General features: G+C 46.6%; 1 protein-coding gene and 1 long non-coding RNA gene across 2 annotated transcripts in view; both read left to right on the forward strand.

Annotated features, from left to right (window-relative positions):
- The window catches only part of MANBA (mannosidase beta), a 131171-nt gene extending 128560 nt beyond the window's left edge, over window positions 1–2611 (forward strand). The window contains exon 17 of the mRNA XM_051819549.2: window positions 706–2611. Within this exon, the coding sequence (XP_051675509.2) occupies window positions 706–930 (225 nt within the window). The 3' untranslated portion in view covers window positions 931–2611. The remainder of the gene's footprint in view (window positions 1–705) is intronic.
- Window positions 2612–6315: 3704 nt separating this feature from the next.
- On the forward strand, window positions 6316–15405 carry LOC138843522 (uncharacterized). The gene is made up of 3 exons (XR_011378332.1): window positions 6316–6452; window positions 14180–14337; window positions 15282–15405. It is a non-coding gene; the product is annotated as an uncharacterized lncRNA (long non-coding RNA).
- Window positions 15406–16185: the final 780 nt, after the last annotated feature.

A 16185-nucleotide genomic window follows, 5' to 3' on the forward strand; every position in this document is an offset into this window, starting at 1 on the left:
GTGCACAGCTCAAAAGGTCACACTCAACGCCATCCTCACAGCAAGAGAGGCCTGCACACCCTCCTGCTGTGGACAGCCGGTCCTCTTCACTCTGGGCATATGTTCATTGGCTAATTAACTGCAGTGGGGCCCACCTGATTTAAATAGCACTTTCTCTTTTCGCTGATGGTGTCTGGAATCTAGACATGTAAAAATGTTATTAATATGACTTTACTGTGCAATAAAAGAGGATGGCTGAGCTTCTGGAACTGCCTGGCAGGGTGCTTTCTAGACTCCTGGATCTTTTTAGAAGGCCCGACTACCAGCTCCATAATTGTGCTCTGCAACTAGGTCTAGCTATGGCCTTAGAAAGTCATTTAAACCACCCGGCCCTTAGGCAGAAATGTATCGCTCTCGGTGATGCTCGGCCGAAGCTACAAAGCTTTGAGCTTCTTGCGTGACGTGGCCTCCCGAATCATAGGAGACTGCATATTTCTTTGGGTTGAGGTTAGAATTTGGTATTTCCCATAGCCTGAAATAATTTTGTGTGTAATTGGGAAGTATCTGAAACTATACACAAAATATTTGACTTCCAGCAGTGACAGAGCCAAAGTTGTAGGTAGTGCACTGCCTAGTAGGTACACTTGAGTGTTCTCATGGGGATTGCATGTCACTATGTAGCCCTTCTTCACCCTTCGCTACATTTATGCTTTTTCTTTTTTTCAGGCCAACATCTCTCAGAAGGGTGACACATTCATTTTTGATCTGAAAACCTCCGCTGTTGCTCCCTTTGTGTGGTTGGATGTGGGAAGCATCCCAGGGAGATTTAGTGACAATGGCTTCCTCATGACCGAGAAGACAAGAACTGTCTTATTTCACCCTTGGAAACCCACCAGCAAGAGTGAATTGGAGCAATCTTTTCATGTGACCTCCTTACGAGATATTTATTGAGTGAATCCAGGTTGTATTTTCAGTGGACACTGGGAATAAAGTCCTTCTGAAGCCAGCTGGAGAGGAAGGCAGCCGGAGACAAGTAGAAGAAGCCTCGACGCATCTGCCTGCTGCCACACATCTGACCCATCACTGTTTCAGGAGTCTGTGCCGTGAATTCTTTCAGGGAAGGCTGTTTGCCCAGGTGATGTCCTCAAACAAGTCTGCACCAAGGTGTTCTAGACTCTGTGTCAGCACTGGGTGTTTGGCCCTTCACCTCACGACGTGAGTGTTACATGAACCAGTTATAATCAGATGATTCCCAAAATCTGACTGTGGCAGTGTCTGTGGAACCTAATGGGGGAAGGTTTCAAGGTCGTTCAGGCCTTTCCTAGTTAGCTTTGAGATATGCTGAATAATTGAAATGAAGTGCCTTGTTCGTTCCAGAGGAATGGAGGTTCAAATGTCCATGGAGCTGTCTTGGTGGTATCATATTGATTGTCATTGCCAGGCAGTTTAGGAGCTGATTGTTATCATTTGGTAACTTTCTTGGATGAGATTCTTTTTTTCATTTGTGGATTTAGTTATAAAATATTGTTTTAAAAATAATAACTTTTTTAAAAGGCTGTTAGATCATTTTTCTTTGAAAAATAAGCTCACATTGAAATGAATGTTGCTACAGTTCAGGAGAGAAAGGAAATCCCCCTTCTCCCCTCTGAAGTTTTGCTGCACTGAATGGTAGACAGATTAACCAAAAAAAACCCCGCACTCAAATGGACCATAGTTCAATAAAACATATATGGTTATATAAAACAAAGGGTCAATGGTTGAAGCTCAAATACATTCTTCAAAGGGGAGAGAAGGGTGTGGGGGTCCTGTTGGCAAGGTTAGACGTGTAGTAAATGATGTTACAACAAATGGATGATCCCACAATGCAGACCGTGGTCTGAGCTCTGGGGGAGGTGGAGATGAGTTACAGGAAGGTGATGGTGGAACTTCCTGGGAACCAAAGATGTCTTGTTCTTTGTGTTTGTCGGAGCTGCCCTCTGGAGATGAGAGGAAGCATCTGTTTGTGCCTGGTGATGACATTCAGTCTCGTCTCTTCTCTGCTCGTTAATCTTGCCTGGTTATTTGATGAGATTCCTAGGGAAACTTAAGACAGTTGCATTTTTCTTTGGAAGAAGTTTCCTCTGTCCTGGAGGGAAGTGCAGAGACAGCATCTCCCCGAGCTCGGAGGGAAGAGCAAGGGCAGGTACGAGAGACTTTGGTTCTAAGGCAGCTTCTGAGGCCTTCCAATTCGCTTTGACTCAGAGTGCTCAGCATTTCAAAGCATCACACTTCGGAATATCCTATTTTGAGCCCCAACAGTGGATATTTTGGGGTCATCACCCCTGATTGGGTCTGGACTTCAGATTTGGGTAAATTACATCAGCTTTCCAGTACGAAGGCTGGAAACTGGATGCAGATTTACTCTCATAGCAGCAAAATGATTCCTTTAGATTGAATTGAAATCTATTTATACTGATTATAAAATGCTATAAAATTATTATACACTATCACATAAAATTAATGTGATAGTATAAGGAATAGGGCAACAGGTTAATCAGTAGTTAATAAGGGTAGAGGTATGTGGACAATCTTTTGCAGGTTTTCTGTAAACTTGAGATTATATCAAAATAAAATTACATAAATTGCATTGACATTCCCTCTCTGGCTTATTTAATCATTCTGAAAACATTCAGTTGTGTCTGATACTGGGCTGGACATTCATTTCCATTTGGCTCTTGTAATCTGTTTGATAAACAAGGAGAATTTGAAGAATCGAAATCATCTGCGAGGTTTTTCTCTGGGAAGAATCACGTAATTGGTTATGAAATGGAGCTGCAATGAGTGCCGTGCTTTAAAATTGAGACTCATTCGATGCTGGTTTTGATTTTAAAGCTGAGCAGCCTTAGGTTCAGTAACTAAAAAGAAATAGACATGAACAACTCAGTTTTCTCCTTCGGTATCAAGAGTTTCTTCTTTAGATATTGCTGGGACGTGTGTGTGCATGCATACACACACACACACACACACACACACGAAGCCTTATCAGTTCTGGGCCTTAGGGATGTGAGTCACAAGACTCTTACTTGATAAATATTATCCCATCTTCTTATAGCTACAGCAAATTCTGTTTTATCAAATCTTTGCTGCGGGGTGGGGAGAGCACAGTTCTTCATTAAGCTCCCATGGCAGGTGCCTGGTGATACAGACTTTGAAGCTGACAAGCTGGCATTGATGTGACTATTCTGCCCAGACTAGCTCTGCAACCTTAAGTTATTTAACTTCTCTGTTCAGTCTTCATAACAAAATAGGAATAGCGACACCCACATTATATGTTTGTTTTGAAGAATAAATAACTTAGCTAAGGGTCTCGGCCCTTGTGCTGGCACTGTGAGTGCTCTGTGAGGGGTGGTGTCCTGGAGTGGGCGGGGCTTCCAGGCACACTTCTTTGGATTCAAGTCCAGATCCTGAGGTTTAGTAGTGGTGTGACTTTAGGCAACAACTTGATGTTCTGAACTTGAGTTTCTTTGTATAATGTGATGATAAACCCTCATTTTCAGCTGTAGTTGTGAAGACTAACAGGGTCTGGAGCAAAATAAATGCCAAAGAAATTGTGACTGAACTTTCTGTGGTACTTTTTATCATAATCGTTATTATCCAAGTACTACCAAACACAGGAGTAAAATTGAAGCAAATATAGGCAGATGATAAATTCCTTTCTTTTTTAGGTACCATGTGATGTCTTGATACATGTATTACCTTGTAATGTTCAGTTAAGGATAAGCATAACTGTTACCTCAGACATTTCTTGGGTAAAAACATTCAAAATCCTCTCTTATAGCTTTAAAAATATATGTATATATTACGTGTATGTATATTCTCTAGCTTTAAAAATATATACATATATTATGTGTATGTATGCTCTACAGTACATGCTTGTTATCTGTAGTTACCTCACCGTGCAATAGAACACCACAACTTCTTCCTACTAACTGTAACTTAATAATCACTAATCAACCTTTCCCATCCCTCCCTCCTGCCTGCTCTCCTCAGCCTCTGGTAAGCACCATTGTACTCTGCTGTGAGATCGATTTTTCAGATACCTTGTATAACTGAGATCATGCAGTGCTTGTCTTTCTGTGTTTGGTTTATTTCACATAGTATAATGACCTCCAGTTCCATCCATGTTGTTGCAGATGACACGATTTCATCCTTTTTAATGATTGAGTAGTATTATATCATACACACACACACACACACACACACACACATATATATACACACATATATATATATGACAATTTATCCATGCATCAGTGGATGGATACTTAGGTTGTTTGCATTTCTTGGCTCTTGTGAATGGGGCTGCAATAAGCATGGAAGTGTAGATGTATCTTTTTAAAAAAAAATTTTTTTTATTTATTTTTATTTTTTGACAGGCAGAGTGGACAGTGAGAGAGACAGAGAGAAAGGTCTTCCTTTGCCATTTGTTCACCCTCCAGTGGCCGCCGTGGCCGGCGTGCTGCGGCCGGCGCACCGCGCTGATCCGATGGCAGGAGCCAGGTACTTCTCCTGGTCTCCCATGGAGTGCAGGGCCCAAGCACTTGGGCCATCCTCCACTGCACTCCCTGGCCACAGCAGAGAGCTGACCTGGAAGAGGGGCAACCGGGACAGAATCTGGTGCCCTGACCGGGACTAGAACCCGGTGTGCCGGCGCCACAAGGTGGAGGATTTGCCTAGTGAGCCGCGGTGCCGGCCAGATGTATTTTTGATAGACTGATTTTATTTTTTCTGGATATATACCCAATAATGGGATATCTGGGTAATATGGGAGTTCTCTTTAATTTTTTGAGGAACCTCCATACTGTTTTCTAACATGGTTGTGCTAATCTACATCCTTACCAATAGAGTCTAAGACTTTCTGGCAGGCGTTTCCATTAGCATTGTGAAGCTCTCATCCCATTCTAGTTGTGCGGTTTCTGTTGCGACGTTGCAGCCAGACGTCATTATGTTACTTGCTTGTTTTCTCTTGCAGCTCTAAGAATTCTCTATCTTTGGGAGAGCTTGGTTATTATCCTTGGAGTGGGTAACTTGAATCTGACTGGTGACCTCTGACCTTCTTGTATCTGCATAGTTGGAGCTTTCTCTAGGTTTGAGAAGTTTTCTGTTATTATTTTTTTGAATATGACTTCTATCCCTGTGGTCTTCTCAAGTCCCTCTTGAACCCAGTAACTTAGATAATTGCTCTTTTAATGATAGCCCAGGATTTCTGTAAACTTTCTTCATTATTTTTCCTTTTTACCTCCTATGTATTTTCAAATTACCTGTCTTCAAGCTCACTGATCTCTTCTTCTGTATGATCTATTCTGCTGTGGATACCTTCTATCACATTTTAATATCAATGTACTTTTCAACTCAAGGATTTCTGTTTAATATTTTAAAAATTGCTTCCATCTCTCAAGTTTTGTAGAGTATTAAATAATTTCTCTGTACTTTTCTGTATCTCACTTAGTTTCCTTTAGGTAGCTATTTTAAATTCTGCACCTGAGGATTTACAGTATGCATTGCTATCTGATCAGTTTGTGACACCTTATTTTGTTCATTAGATGAGGTCATGGTTCCCTGGAAGTTCTTTTAACTTTTTGGCATATGACATCATCTCCACATTAAAGGACTGGAAATTTTTCCGTCTTCAAAATATGGTTTCGTTTTGTGCTTTCTTTCCAGAAACTTAAGCAGTCTCTGAGCCTAAGGGTATTTCTGCTATTTCTGTACTAGATGGTGCCCTAGGTTGAAGTCTGGGATGAGTCTGTGGTTGGTGTGTTGTCACCATTTTAGCACTAGAGGGCGTCCCTTCCTTGGTTTGTACCCAATCCACTGTTGATGTGTTGCTCTGAATGACCTATTAGAGGCTCTGTCTGTGAGCACTGGTCCAAGAATAAAGGCCTTTGGGCTTTATCTGGTGCTAATACTCATCATGGCAGGCTCCACGTTGAGCTCCACGGAAGTCCTGAGCTGACTTTCCAACCCTACTTCCCAGCGGCTGGAGTCTTGCTGTGCTGTCTGCTGGAGGTTAGGAGAGTGGAGGTGTTCCCTTGACCTCTTGACTAGGAAGGGTTGAAAGTCTCAGTCCGCATGTACTGGTTGGGGGCAGCTGCCATGGGTCCCTGCCAGCTCTGGATTTTACAGTGGAGAGCCTGATACTGAGTTTCAAGATTGGGTCTGGATTTAATTTTTTCTCCCTTTCCCAGACAGGAGACATGTCACTGCACTACTTGGAGCTGGGGGAAGTATAATGTGCCGACTGTTTCCTCCTTGCCTTCTGCAATGCATCTTTTCCTTTGAGTATTATACGAGACCCAACACTTGGCCGCTCACCTGCTTCCCAAGCTTTTGTGAAGGTGGCTTGTGTGTGAGTTGCCGTGTGAAGTGGGGTCTCTGCAGGGAGAGGCCCGCTGGAGTGTCTGACTCAGCCACCATCTCGCTCTGCTTTGCTGGTAAGTGCTCGTGGCAAATTGTTTCTGAGAGAGATATCAGAACAGAATAACTTAGGAAGAAAGAGCAGTGGGCATAAATAATACATGCGGACAATAACCTAGGAAAGGAGGGAGATGAACGTTGTAGATGTTACTTCTATGCAAGAATAGGGAGAGCTGAAACATCCTGCCGCAGTTCATGGGGGCACTGCAGTCATTTCTACCATTGTTAAAAAAGTTTTTATTTGAGAGGCAGAAAGAGTCAGAACTCCAATCTGCTAGTTCATTCCTTCAGTTCCTGCAATGGCCAGGGCTAGGCCCAGCTGAGTCTGGGAATCCAATCCAGGTCTCCCAGGCCCTAACTACCTAAGCTATCACCTGCTGCCTCCCAGGGGACTATATTAGCAGGAACCTGGAAATAAGCAGCCAGAGCCTGGAATTGAACGCAGGCATTCTGAATAGGATGCAGGTCTCTTAATTGGTAGGCCAAATGACTGACCCCCATTTCTACTATAAGAGATGTTCTAGCCACATTTACTGGAATAGAGTCTGAGGTGCTTATTCATGGCTTTGAGTCTCCAAGACTTTTTGTTGTTGTTGTTGTTGTTAGTAGTTGTGCAAATAATAGAGAAGATATGAAGACAAGGGAGAACCCTATGCCATGCTCTTACAAAGTGTGTTCTGGAGAGGGTAGTGTGAAGAGAGGCCAGGTCACGGGATTCTATCTTTCTGTTTCAGAGCAGAGAGAACAATGAAAATGGTAATTTTCTCATTCGCATTCACTGTAACCCTTCTTCTTTCTCTTTTATAGCATCTGATACTCTTTTCTTTCCTATGTGACTTTTCACTGTGAGACGTTTTCAAACCATGGGAAGTCACTTGGAAAGTAAATAGAAAGATTTTGTTCTCCATGGGAATGAAGGTGAACTGGAGTTCAGGAGAAATAGAGATATGTTTTTCTAATCTTCCTAAAGTGACAAAGGCACAAGACAGGAAGGATATTCTCTTGGGTTACCCCTGGCTCTCAGATATGAAACATTCCCCATCTTGGTAAGACTTGGAGAGAGAAACAAGCAGGCATTGTTTGTGTGGGAAATTCAAAGCATTTGAAAATACTCCATTTGCCTTAACTGATTACAGACTTATCAATTGAATTATCACATGAAATTTAAAGGATTGCTCAGAAAAAGCATTTAGTAATACTTCCAAGTAAGTGGAGGGATTCTTTGTTTTATTATATTTATAGTTGATGGACTAGAGATGTAAATCAGATATACAAAACCCTGAAAATCATAGCCCAAACTGGTGTTAACACATTTATATTTTGACCGTAAAGACTACTTAGTTGAAGGATATATGCGTTCTTTATCAAGCATGCATTGTGGGCCACTCTGGACAAGCCCTGTCTGTTCTCTGGGGGTTATAGCAGTGGGGAAGATTGTCAAGCCTCTGTTCCCATGGATCATGCACCATAAATGAGAGAGGTGATCAAGTCAACAAATGAAGTGACAAGCCCTGTGGCACTGACTTGACAGTGATGGGGGAAACAACATTAGATAAAGCCATCATGTTCCACACTTCAGGAAAATTTTGGGGGATGTTTATGATAAAAAATAACAGAAAAATTTTCCATTGAGAAATGAGTCTTTGAAGACCTTCTTTTAGTTAATTCATAAAGAAGAGAAAGCACACGATCAGCTGGTGTGTCTGGCTGGGCTCTGGGTTCATGATCTGTAAGCCGAGCAGAGACTAACCAGCCAAGACGCTTGTGAGGCCTTGAACAGGGACCAAGCAGTGAGTGGATTTTGCTGAGGTCAAGGATAGCATCACTGTTTGGTGTTTTCTAAGTATCTCTCCTGGGGTGGGTGTTCGGCACAGTGGTTAGGGTGTTGCTGGGGCACCTGCATTCTCTATTAGAGTGCCTGGGTTTGAGTCCCTCTTCTGTTCTCAGTTCCAGCTTCCTGCTAAAGTGCATGCTGGGAGGCAGCACTGATGGCTTCTGTACTTGGGTCTCTGTCACCCATATGGGGTTGATGTTTGAGTTTTAGGTTCTCAGCTTTGGCCTGGCCTAGCCTATGCTGTTGTGGGCATTTGGAGAGTGAACCAGCCAGAAGGGAGCCGTCTGTTTCTGTCCCTCTCAAATAAATAAATTAGGTTTTTCAATCTTTCTTTATGTTTCTAGACTTGGGTCGCTGAATCCTGCTATGAAAGAAAAGTTTGCAGTCATGATGCAGCTTAAACCTGTAACCATAACAAATGTCCTCTCTTCTGTTCTTTTCACATTTTAGTTAACAAAACTACTAATCTTGTGACTTAACCTATGATTCATCTTATGACTTAAAAATATTTGCCTAAGAATTGCAGGACCCAGTGTCTTCTGAACCCCCACAAGTATGTGTTCTTTGAAAGTCATCCTGCTGGCTTGCAAATGGGGGAACAGCATATTTGAGGCCACAGAGTTCACCTTCCTCTGGGAGGCCACTCTGAAAGACCTCGTGTCTGTGTGCACTGACTCTCGTCTCTGGTGTATTGACTGTCCAGCACTGAGCAGCCCAGGCCTCATTTTGGTTCAGTAATAACCCTTTAGGGCAGTCTTAGTTATTAAACAAGATTCATTGAGCGTCCCTCTGATACTGCATCATGCTATGCAGTGAGCAAGTACAGGTGATTGAAATAACACCCACATCACCGCACTCCTGGGAAAGAGGACCTGGTGGGTCCTGGCATTCCTGAGAACGAGCATTCGTCCTTACCTCATGATATATGTGGGAATACCCCTTGTTCTTGCTCACTTCCTGGTGTTTGTCGTGAGTTTTGTAAAATGTACTGGGCCCTGGGAAGCAGTCTGTACGTTACCCGCAATTGGAGCAGATGTTGCTGGTTGACCACCCAACAGCCAGATCCTTCACTCTTCTGCCAATAGAGGCGGCTGTGTCCAACCTCAGGAATTGAATCATAAAGTTGTTATACTAATCCTCATCCTGCTGGCTGGGATTAGTGTAGGGGGAGGCGGGTGACACAATTATGGCAAATGAAACATAGGTTGACATGCATGGGGGGCTTCTGCAGGAAGGTTTCTTGGTCTGACAAGAGAGAAACCCGAGGGAGAATCCTTTGTCGTTGGGTGAGGTTGAGAAACCACTGTTTGAGGACCTGATCCTTGGAGCTACAAGGCTTTTCCATGACCTTGAAGAGACAGCGGTGACCACACAATGATGTCGGAGATGTGGGACTGCTAAACTGACCTTACTGCAACCATCTGACTTTGATCTCCTTATAATATGATTCACTGATCAGGCCATTTATATTTAATGAACTTGTAGTTGGGTATTCTGATTTTACAACCCAAAGCATCCTAATGTGTTCAGCGATTAAAGGTATGGCTTTAAAATCAGGCGTACTTGTGTTTGAGTCCCAGACCACTCCTCCTAGGCTGCTTGACATTGCATACAAGTTATTGAGTTTTTCTGTGCTTACATTTCGCTAACTTTAAATATGGATAACTATAGTGCCTGTGCCCCCGTAGATTATGAGGACTAAATGAGATGATACACAAATACTGATAACACATTAGCCAAGCAACAAATGGAAGCTTCTAATTAGCATTGCCCTGTGGTAAGCCAGCAAAGTGGGCCCAGATAAGGGAGCAGAACTGAGTGGTGGGTTCAGTTCTGGGTGGCAGGTTCAGTGCTGGGAGCTCCCAGAGGGTGACTCCCAGCCTGTCTGCTCATCCTGCAGGTATCAAGTGGAAAACATTGGTCAGGTCACACACAGGTCATATCTGGAATGCAGAGGATGGCCCACATGGTGTTTCATTTTTGGCACTTTGATTTCAGCATTTGAGTGGTTTCATTTCATACCTGTTACTTGCACCTTTGTAGACAATGCACGCAGAAGCCTCAGGTGGTTGCTGCGTAGAAGCACCACATCTTGTGAGGAAGTTGCCCAGGTGAGCCATCTCCAGGGGCTGGGGGAGTTTACTGCTGCTGTCCGGTATGCACAACTAGATTTGCCTCGAACCCCTTTCCAGTCACTTCAAAGGAACCCTGATTAGAGGGTGGCAGCAGTGATGCATTAACCTTGGCAGTGTTTTGAGTGAGCCCTAATCGTATATGCTGTCGCCGTAGCTGGGTCGCTGGGACAGACACTCCCTATGGGCCCCCAGGCCTCTGTATCAGCTCAGCCTCCTAGGTTGGGGAAGGGTCCATCTCTGGTTGACTTGCAGAGTTGCAGATGATCCAATTAGGGGTGGGCAGTCATCCAGGGAAGGGTACAGGGCTGTCTGGGTGTCCATGTGGCTGGTCTGGGGCAGGCTGAGAGCTGTGTGCACTATCCCCTGGGCTCTGGGTGAGCTGGAGGTGCCACTGGGGCTCTGAGCACCTGGCCTGTATGCCAGCAGTCCATGTCCACACTGTGGGTCACGTGGTCAGTTCTCGCATGTCCTCGTCAGTGTGAGGCTGGGGTTATGCTCCTGGTGGGGCCACCTCCCCCAGGCTGCCTAACACTTCTGTTGCTGCTGTAGTTCAGTCTGCAGTAGGGGTCTCCATGTCCATGGATGGACCATCCCGTCATAGTGCCTTTATACACTCAAGGAGGCAGATGAGCGTGACCATGACTTTGAGCAGGAAGATAGTAGCTCATGAAGGAGGCAACCACTCCACCTTGAAGCTCAAAATTTCCCAGGTAGCACAGACTTGCTCATGGGAGTCCCTGAAGACCCTTAGCAAAGCTCCCTTCTCAGATGCAGGTGAGGAGACTGCCCACCAGCTGGTGGCTGGGAGGGGCAGTGGAACCTGAGCATAGTCCTTAGGAAGCACCATTGCAGGGCGTCCTGAGCGGTGGCCGCAGCTGAGCGTACCTGCCTGTCCCTGCCAGGGTGGGTGTGGTGCCCTGTCCCTCTCCTCCAATAGTTTTGAAAAGTTGAATTACTGGATAATGTTTGAAAATAAGGAAGATCTCATGTAACACATAGATCTCTCTCTCTCTCTCTGTCATGATATATTTTTTTTTTAAACTTTTATTTAATGAATATAAGTTTCCAAAGTACGAATGATGGATTACTATTGTCATGATATATTTTAAAGTCTTTGTTTAGTCTACTAGAAGTCATGCATTCTCATTTTATAATCTAAGTCACCCCCCAAGAAGAAGGCCTGGGCTTTGAGATCAGACATACCCGGGCCTTGGCGAGGACGAGGTGAGCACCTGGGTTTCCTCTCTGTCGAGGATGCCCCATTGTCCATTTCCTTGTACTTGCAGTGGTGTTGCTAGCGAGGAAGGCTGATGGGGCAGCATTTGCAAGGAAGAGCAGGCAGGACTGTTCCTTGATAATGAGATCTCAAGCTCAAGTCAGGTCATGGGCATGCTTCCTTCCTTATCCACATTTTTGTATTTGAAGTAAAGATTATTTTTTTAAAAAATTTATTCATTTATTTGAGAGGGAAAAAGAAAAAGAGATATCTTGCATCCATTGGTTCACTCCCCAAATGGCTACAACAACCAGGGGTAGGCCAAGCCAAAGGGTGGAGCCAGGAACTCCATACTGGTCTCCTATATGGGCAGAAGGAACCCAAGCACTTGGGTCATCTTCTCCTTTCCTGGGTGCATTAGCAAGGACCTGGATTGGAAATAGAACAGCTGGGGGCCGGCGCTATGGCTCAATAGGCTAATTCTCCGCCTTGCGGTGCTGGCACACCAGGTTCTAGTCCCGGTCGGGGCGCCGGATTCTGTCCTGGTTGCCCCTCTTCCAGGCCAGCTCTCTGCTGTGGCCAGGGAGTGCAGTGGAGGATGGCCCAAGTGCTTGGGCCCTGCACCCCGTGGGAGACCAGGATAAGTACCTGGCTCCTGCCATCAGATCAGTGCAGTGCGCCGGCTGCAGCGGTCATGGAGGGTGAACCAACGGCAAAGGAAGATCTTTCTCTCTCTCTCTCACTATCCACTCTGCCTGTCAAAAAAACAAAAAACAAAAAACAGCTGGGACTTGAACCGGTGATCTTATCAGATGATAAGATGGGGATGTTGGTGTTTCATGTGGCAATTTTTTTTTTTTTATTTTTGACAGGCAGAGTGGACAGTGAGAGAGAGAGAGACAGAGAGAAAGGTCTTCCTTTGCCGTTGGTTCACCCTCCAATGGCCGCCGCGGCCGGCGCGCTGCGGCCGGCGCACGGCGCTGATCCGATGGCAGGAGCCAGGAGCCAGGTACTTACCTGGTCTCCCATGGGGTGCAGGGCCCAAGCACCTGGGCCATCCTCCACTGCACTCCCTGGCCACAGCAGAGGGCTGGCCTGGAAGAGGGGCAACCGGGACAGAATCCGGCGCCCCAACCGGGACTAGAACCCGGTGTGCCGGCGCCGCTAGGCGGAGGATTAGCCTAGTGAGCCGCGGCGCCGGCCTCATGTGGCAATTTAACCCACTGTACCACAATGCCCATCCCTTGAAGTAAAGATTTTTAATTAGTTTATAAACAATTTCCTTTTCTGTAAGATGTAAGATGAAGTTAACAGCAATAACCATCTCCTTCCTAGCTCTGTTGAACATAGTGAAAGTCTATACAATGCCCAGGACAGAATAAACACGCAGCAAATGCTGACATCTGATTCAGATTCCTCAAAGGACAAGGGTGGCTGGGCTGGCGTGATCAGGCCTAGGGGTCTCATGTTCCACTTGCTCAAAGTGAAAGAGCCATTTAGGGCTTCTCTGCTAAGGGAAAATAGTCATCAGACTTTGTGACCTGACTTGAAGGAGAAAAATTCAAGCAGAAAGCCAAAGAAGTTTCTAATTCCTTTTTTTGGTAACGCTTTTTCCAATGTTATCAGAGCAAAACAAAAACAAAAACTCTTGAGTAGCAAAAGTTGTGGCAGCTGTCAGGCAAGTGTGCAGAGTTCTGTCCCTGCCAGCAGAGGCCTTTTGTGCACGGAAGCGAGGCTGGTGGTGGGGAGTGACACCATCCTGGCCAGGGGGCGGCTCCTGGCAGGACTCCCCAGACAGCAGGCAGGGAGCGGAGTCTAAGGAGGAGCTCCTAGGGCTGTCCCCCCGCCCTCCTTACTGTCTGGACTTCAGGGAGCTGGGGGGCAGGGCACGGATCTGGAACTACCCTAAAGCAGCAAAGAAAGAGAAGGGGAGAAGTGGAGGGAGAGAGGTGGAAGAGAAAAAAGAAAGGGAAAGGAAGAAACAGCAGAATGCAAAGAAAGCGTTGAGAGAAAAACAAGTGTTGAAAGCAGAAGAGAAAGGGAGGGAGAGGGGAAGGGAAGAAGGAGAACCAAGGAGCCTGAAGAGCAGGACCAGTCCCTGTGCTCCAGGCCAGCAAATGCTGGGCTCCATCAGGGCTGCACCAGAGTTCTCATCCACCGAGCAACTTCGCGCTCTGCCTTTTGGTTTCTTTCATTTCCACCCATTGTTGCTACCATGGCAAAAGGGTGGCATCTGAATGGTTTTTAATTCAAATTCAATTATTAGGAATCTATGAGACCTTGGCATAAAGCCTCCAGAATGGTTGATGGGTGGGGAAGAAGTCAGACAAGCTATTAATAGGCACAGTAGCAAAGCAATCAGGACAAGACTGAAACTGGGCCTTGTGGTGTGATCTGTGGACAGGAGTGACCCCCGGGTGGGGAAGAGGAAGCGATGGCAGAGTCTCCCTCCCGGCAGGCAAGGCCCCTCCATCTAAGGGGGAGGGCATGCCATCCTGTGGGTGACTCACTGCCCATGGATTCTTTGAAGCCTTAACCTTGAGTGCCTTTGCCTTTCAGAACCAGAAATGAGCCCTGGCCCCCATGCCGTGTGCATATGGTGCTGAGCGTTCAAGATGTGCATTTGGCCGGGCAGTAAGGAAGGCAGGGCCAAACGGCAGCTTTGACCTTCCCACAGCAAAACTGGGAGGGGGAAGAATGCAATGGACTGCCTTCGCGTGAGTGGATCCGCGCTGTTCCCCTGTCGTGGGCGGCTCTGGTTACCCCTGCTACTGTGGTTCCAGGCTCCCGGTGATGGGAGAGGGGCAGGGGTCGTGCTCCCTCAGGAGAGAGAAATGGGCCTTCCTGGCGGCCCTGCTGCCTCACGGGGAGACGCGAGTCTTGGTCCCTCTCGTCTGTCGGCCTGGCTGAGCTTCCTGTGCGTTCGCATGGGCGCCCGGGGAGAGCCCTTTGGAGCCCTGGCTTGAGCTGCTGAGGGGAAAGGGATAGGCAGAATGAAACGGCAGAGCTAGGTAGGGTTTCGGGAGAAATTTCTGGAGTGGGCTGGAGGGAGAATGGGTAGGAGGAGACAAAGCAGCAGGCATTCGTGGGGCCCCTCCCTGGGTCTGTTCGGGGGAATGCCTAACACTGTGGGTTCTCAGAGCAGGTCTGCTTGTTAGTGGGCCACTGGCTGCCTGCTCTTGGCCAGCCAGGGGTAATACCGTGGGTGCCCCGCGTGGAGAGCGTCTCGTTCTCTCTCCGGGCTGCATGTGGGTGCCCCGACCTCAGGGGCAGCCTTGTGCTCTGTGCTCTGTGATTGGCTGCAGAGCAAGGCCCGAGACCCGGGACCTCCAGGCACGGGCACCTCTCTCCTGTGGAAAACAGTCAGATGCAACCCCCGCCCTGTTTACCTGTCTGTCTATTTTGCGAGAAAACATTCAAAAATGTCACTTATGTGACAGTGTTCACGTTTACGGGTTTCTCTTTGTGTGGATTCAGTTTTGGCAAAGCAGTTTTTGTTTTTGCAAAATTATCAAAAGTGTATATGAAAAACGTAGGGAACACTGGCATCTGAACTAGGTGACAAACAGGTGTGCTGTAGAAGACACACATTCGCGGCTTGAAATTGTTCATTCAAATTTTTGAGGCAAAAAATAACTTGGGCTGTGTACTACTGCCTTAGGAACAGGAAGGGGAACTGCTGACTGGTTTTGAAATGAAGAAAGTATCTATCCCTGCCTCCCGGGAGCTGACCTGCTAGCCTGTTGTCTGGTACCCATCAACAACGAACACCCTTCCCCGGGACCCGGTGTGTCGTGAGGTTCCGGGAGGTGGCGTCTCCCGTCCTCAGCATCAGCTCTGCTTCCTGGAAGCCCGGGAGGAGGCCCGGGAGGAGGCCTGCTATGCTGTGGGCCTGAAGAGGATGTTATTTCCCCAAGGGCCAACGTGTGCTGCTTTTCTCTCCGTCTGAGAAGATGGGAGTGAAGGTCCTGCCGATTCTCTGTAGACCACAACAGAAAGGAACTTGCTTGCCCCCTTCTGTTGCGTGGGATCCCCAAGGGCCATAGCATCTTGAAGACTGACAACGTTGGCCTCTCCCAGCTCAAGGTCTCTGTGCAGCACTGAAGGCGCTGTAGGGCATGAGTCCTCATGAGTGGTGCAAAGGCAACAAGACGGCTGCTGGAGCTGTCCCACCTTCCTCGGAGCCTTGACCATCACTGAAGGTTGCCTTCACAGAAATGGTGACTTTCTCTTTATGCATCCTCCATTTTTAAAAAAGATTTATTTTATTCGAAAAGGAGAGAGAGAGAGAGAATGAACAAACAGCCGAGCTGTGCGGATCCGAAGCCAGAAGCCAGGAGCTTCTTCAGGTCTCCCAAGTGGGAGCAGAGGCCCAAGGACTTGGGCCATCTTGTACTGCTTTCCCAGGCCATAGCAGAGAGCTGGATCAGAAGTGGAGCAGCCGTAAATTGAACTGGTGCCCATATGGGATGCTGGCACTGCAGGTGGTGGCTTTACCTGCTACATCACAGCACCGGGCCTGCATCTTCCATTCTTAATCCCGGGAGATGATTTTGCCTTTGGCA

Source organism: Oryctolagus cuniculus, chromosome 8 (assembly GCF_964237555.1).
Source record: "Oryctolagus cuniculus chromosome 8, mOryCun1.1, whole genome shotgun sequence".
In the NCBI taxonomy this organism is placed as follows: Eukaryota; Metazoa; Chordata; class Mammalia; order Lagomorpha; family Leporidae; genus Oryctolagus; species Oryctolagus cuniculus.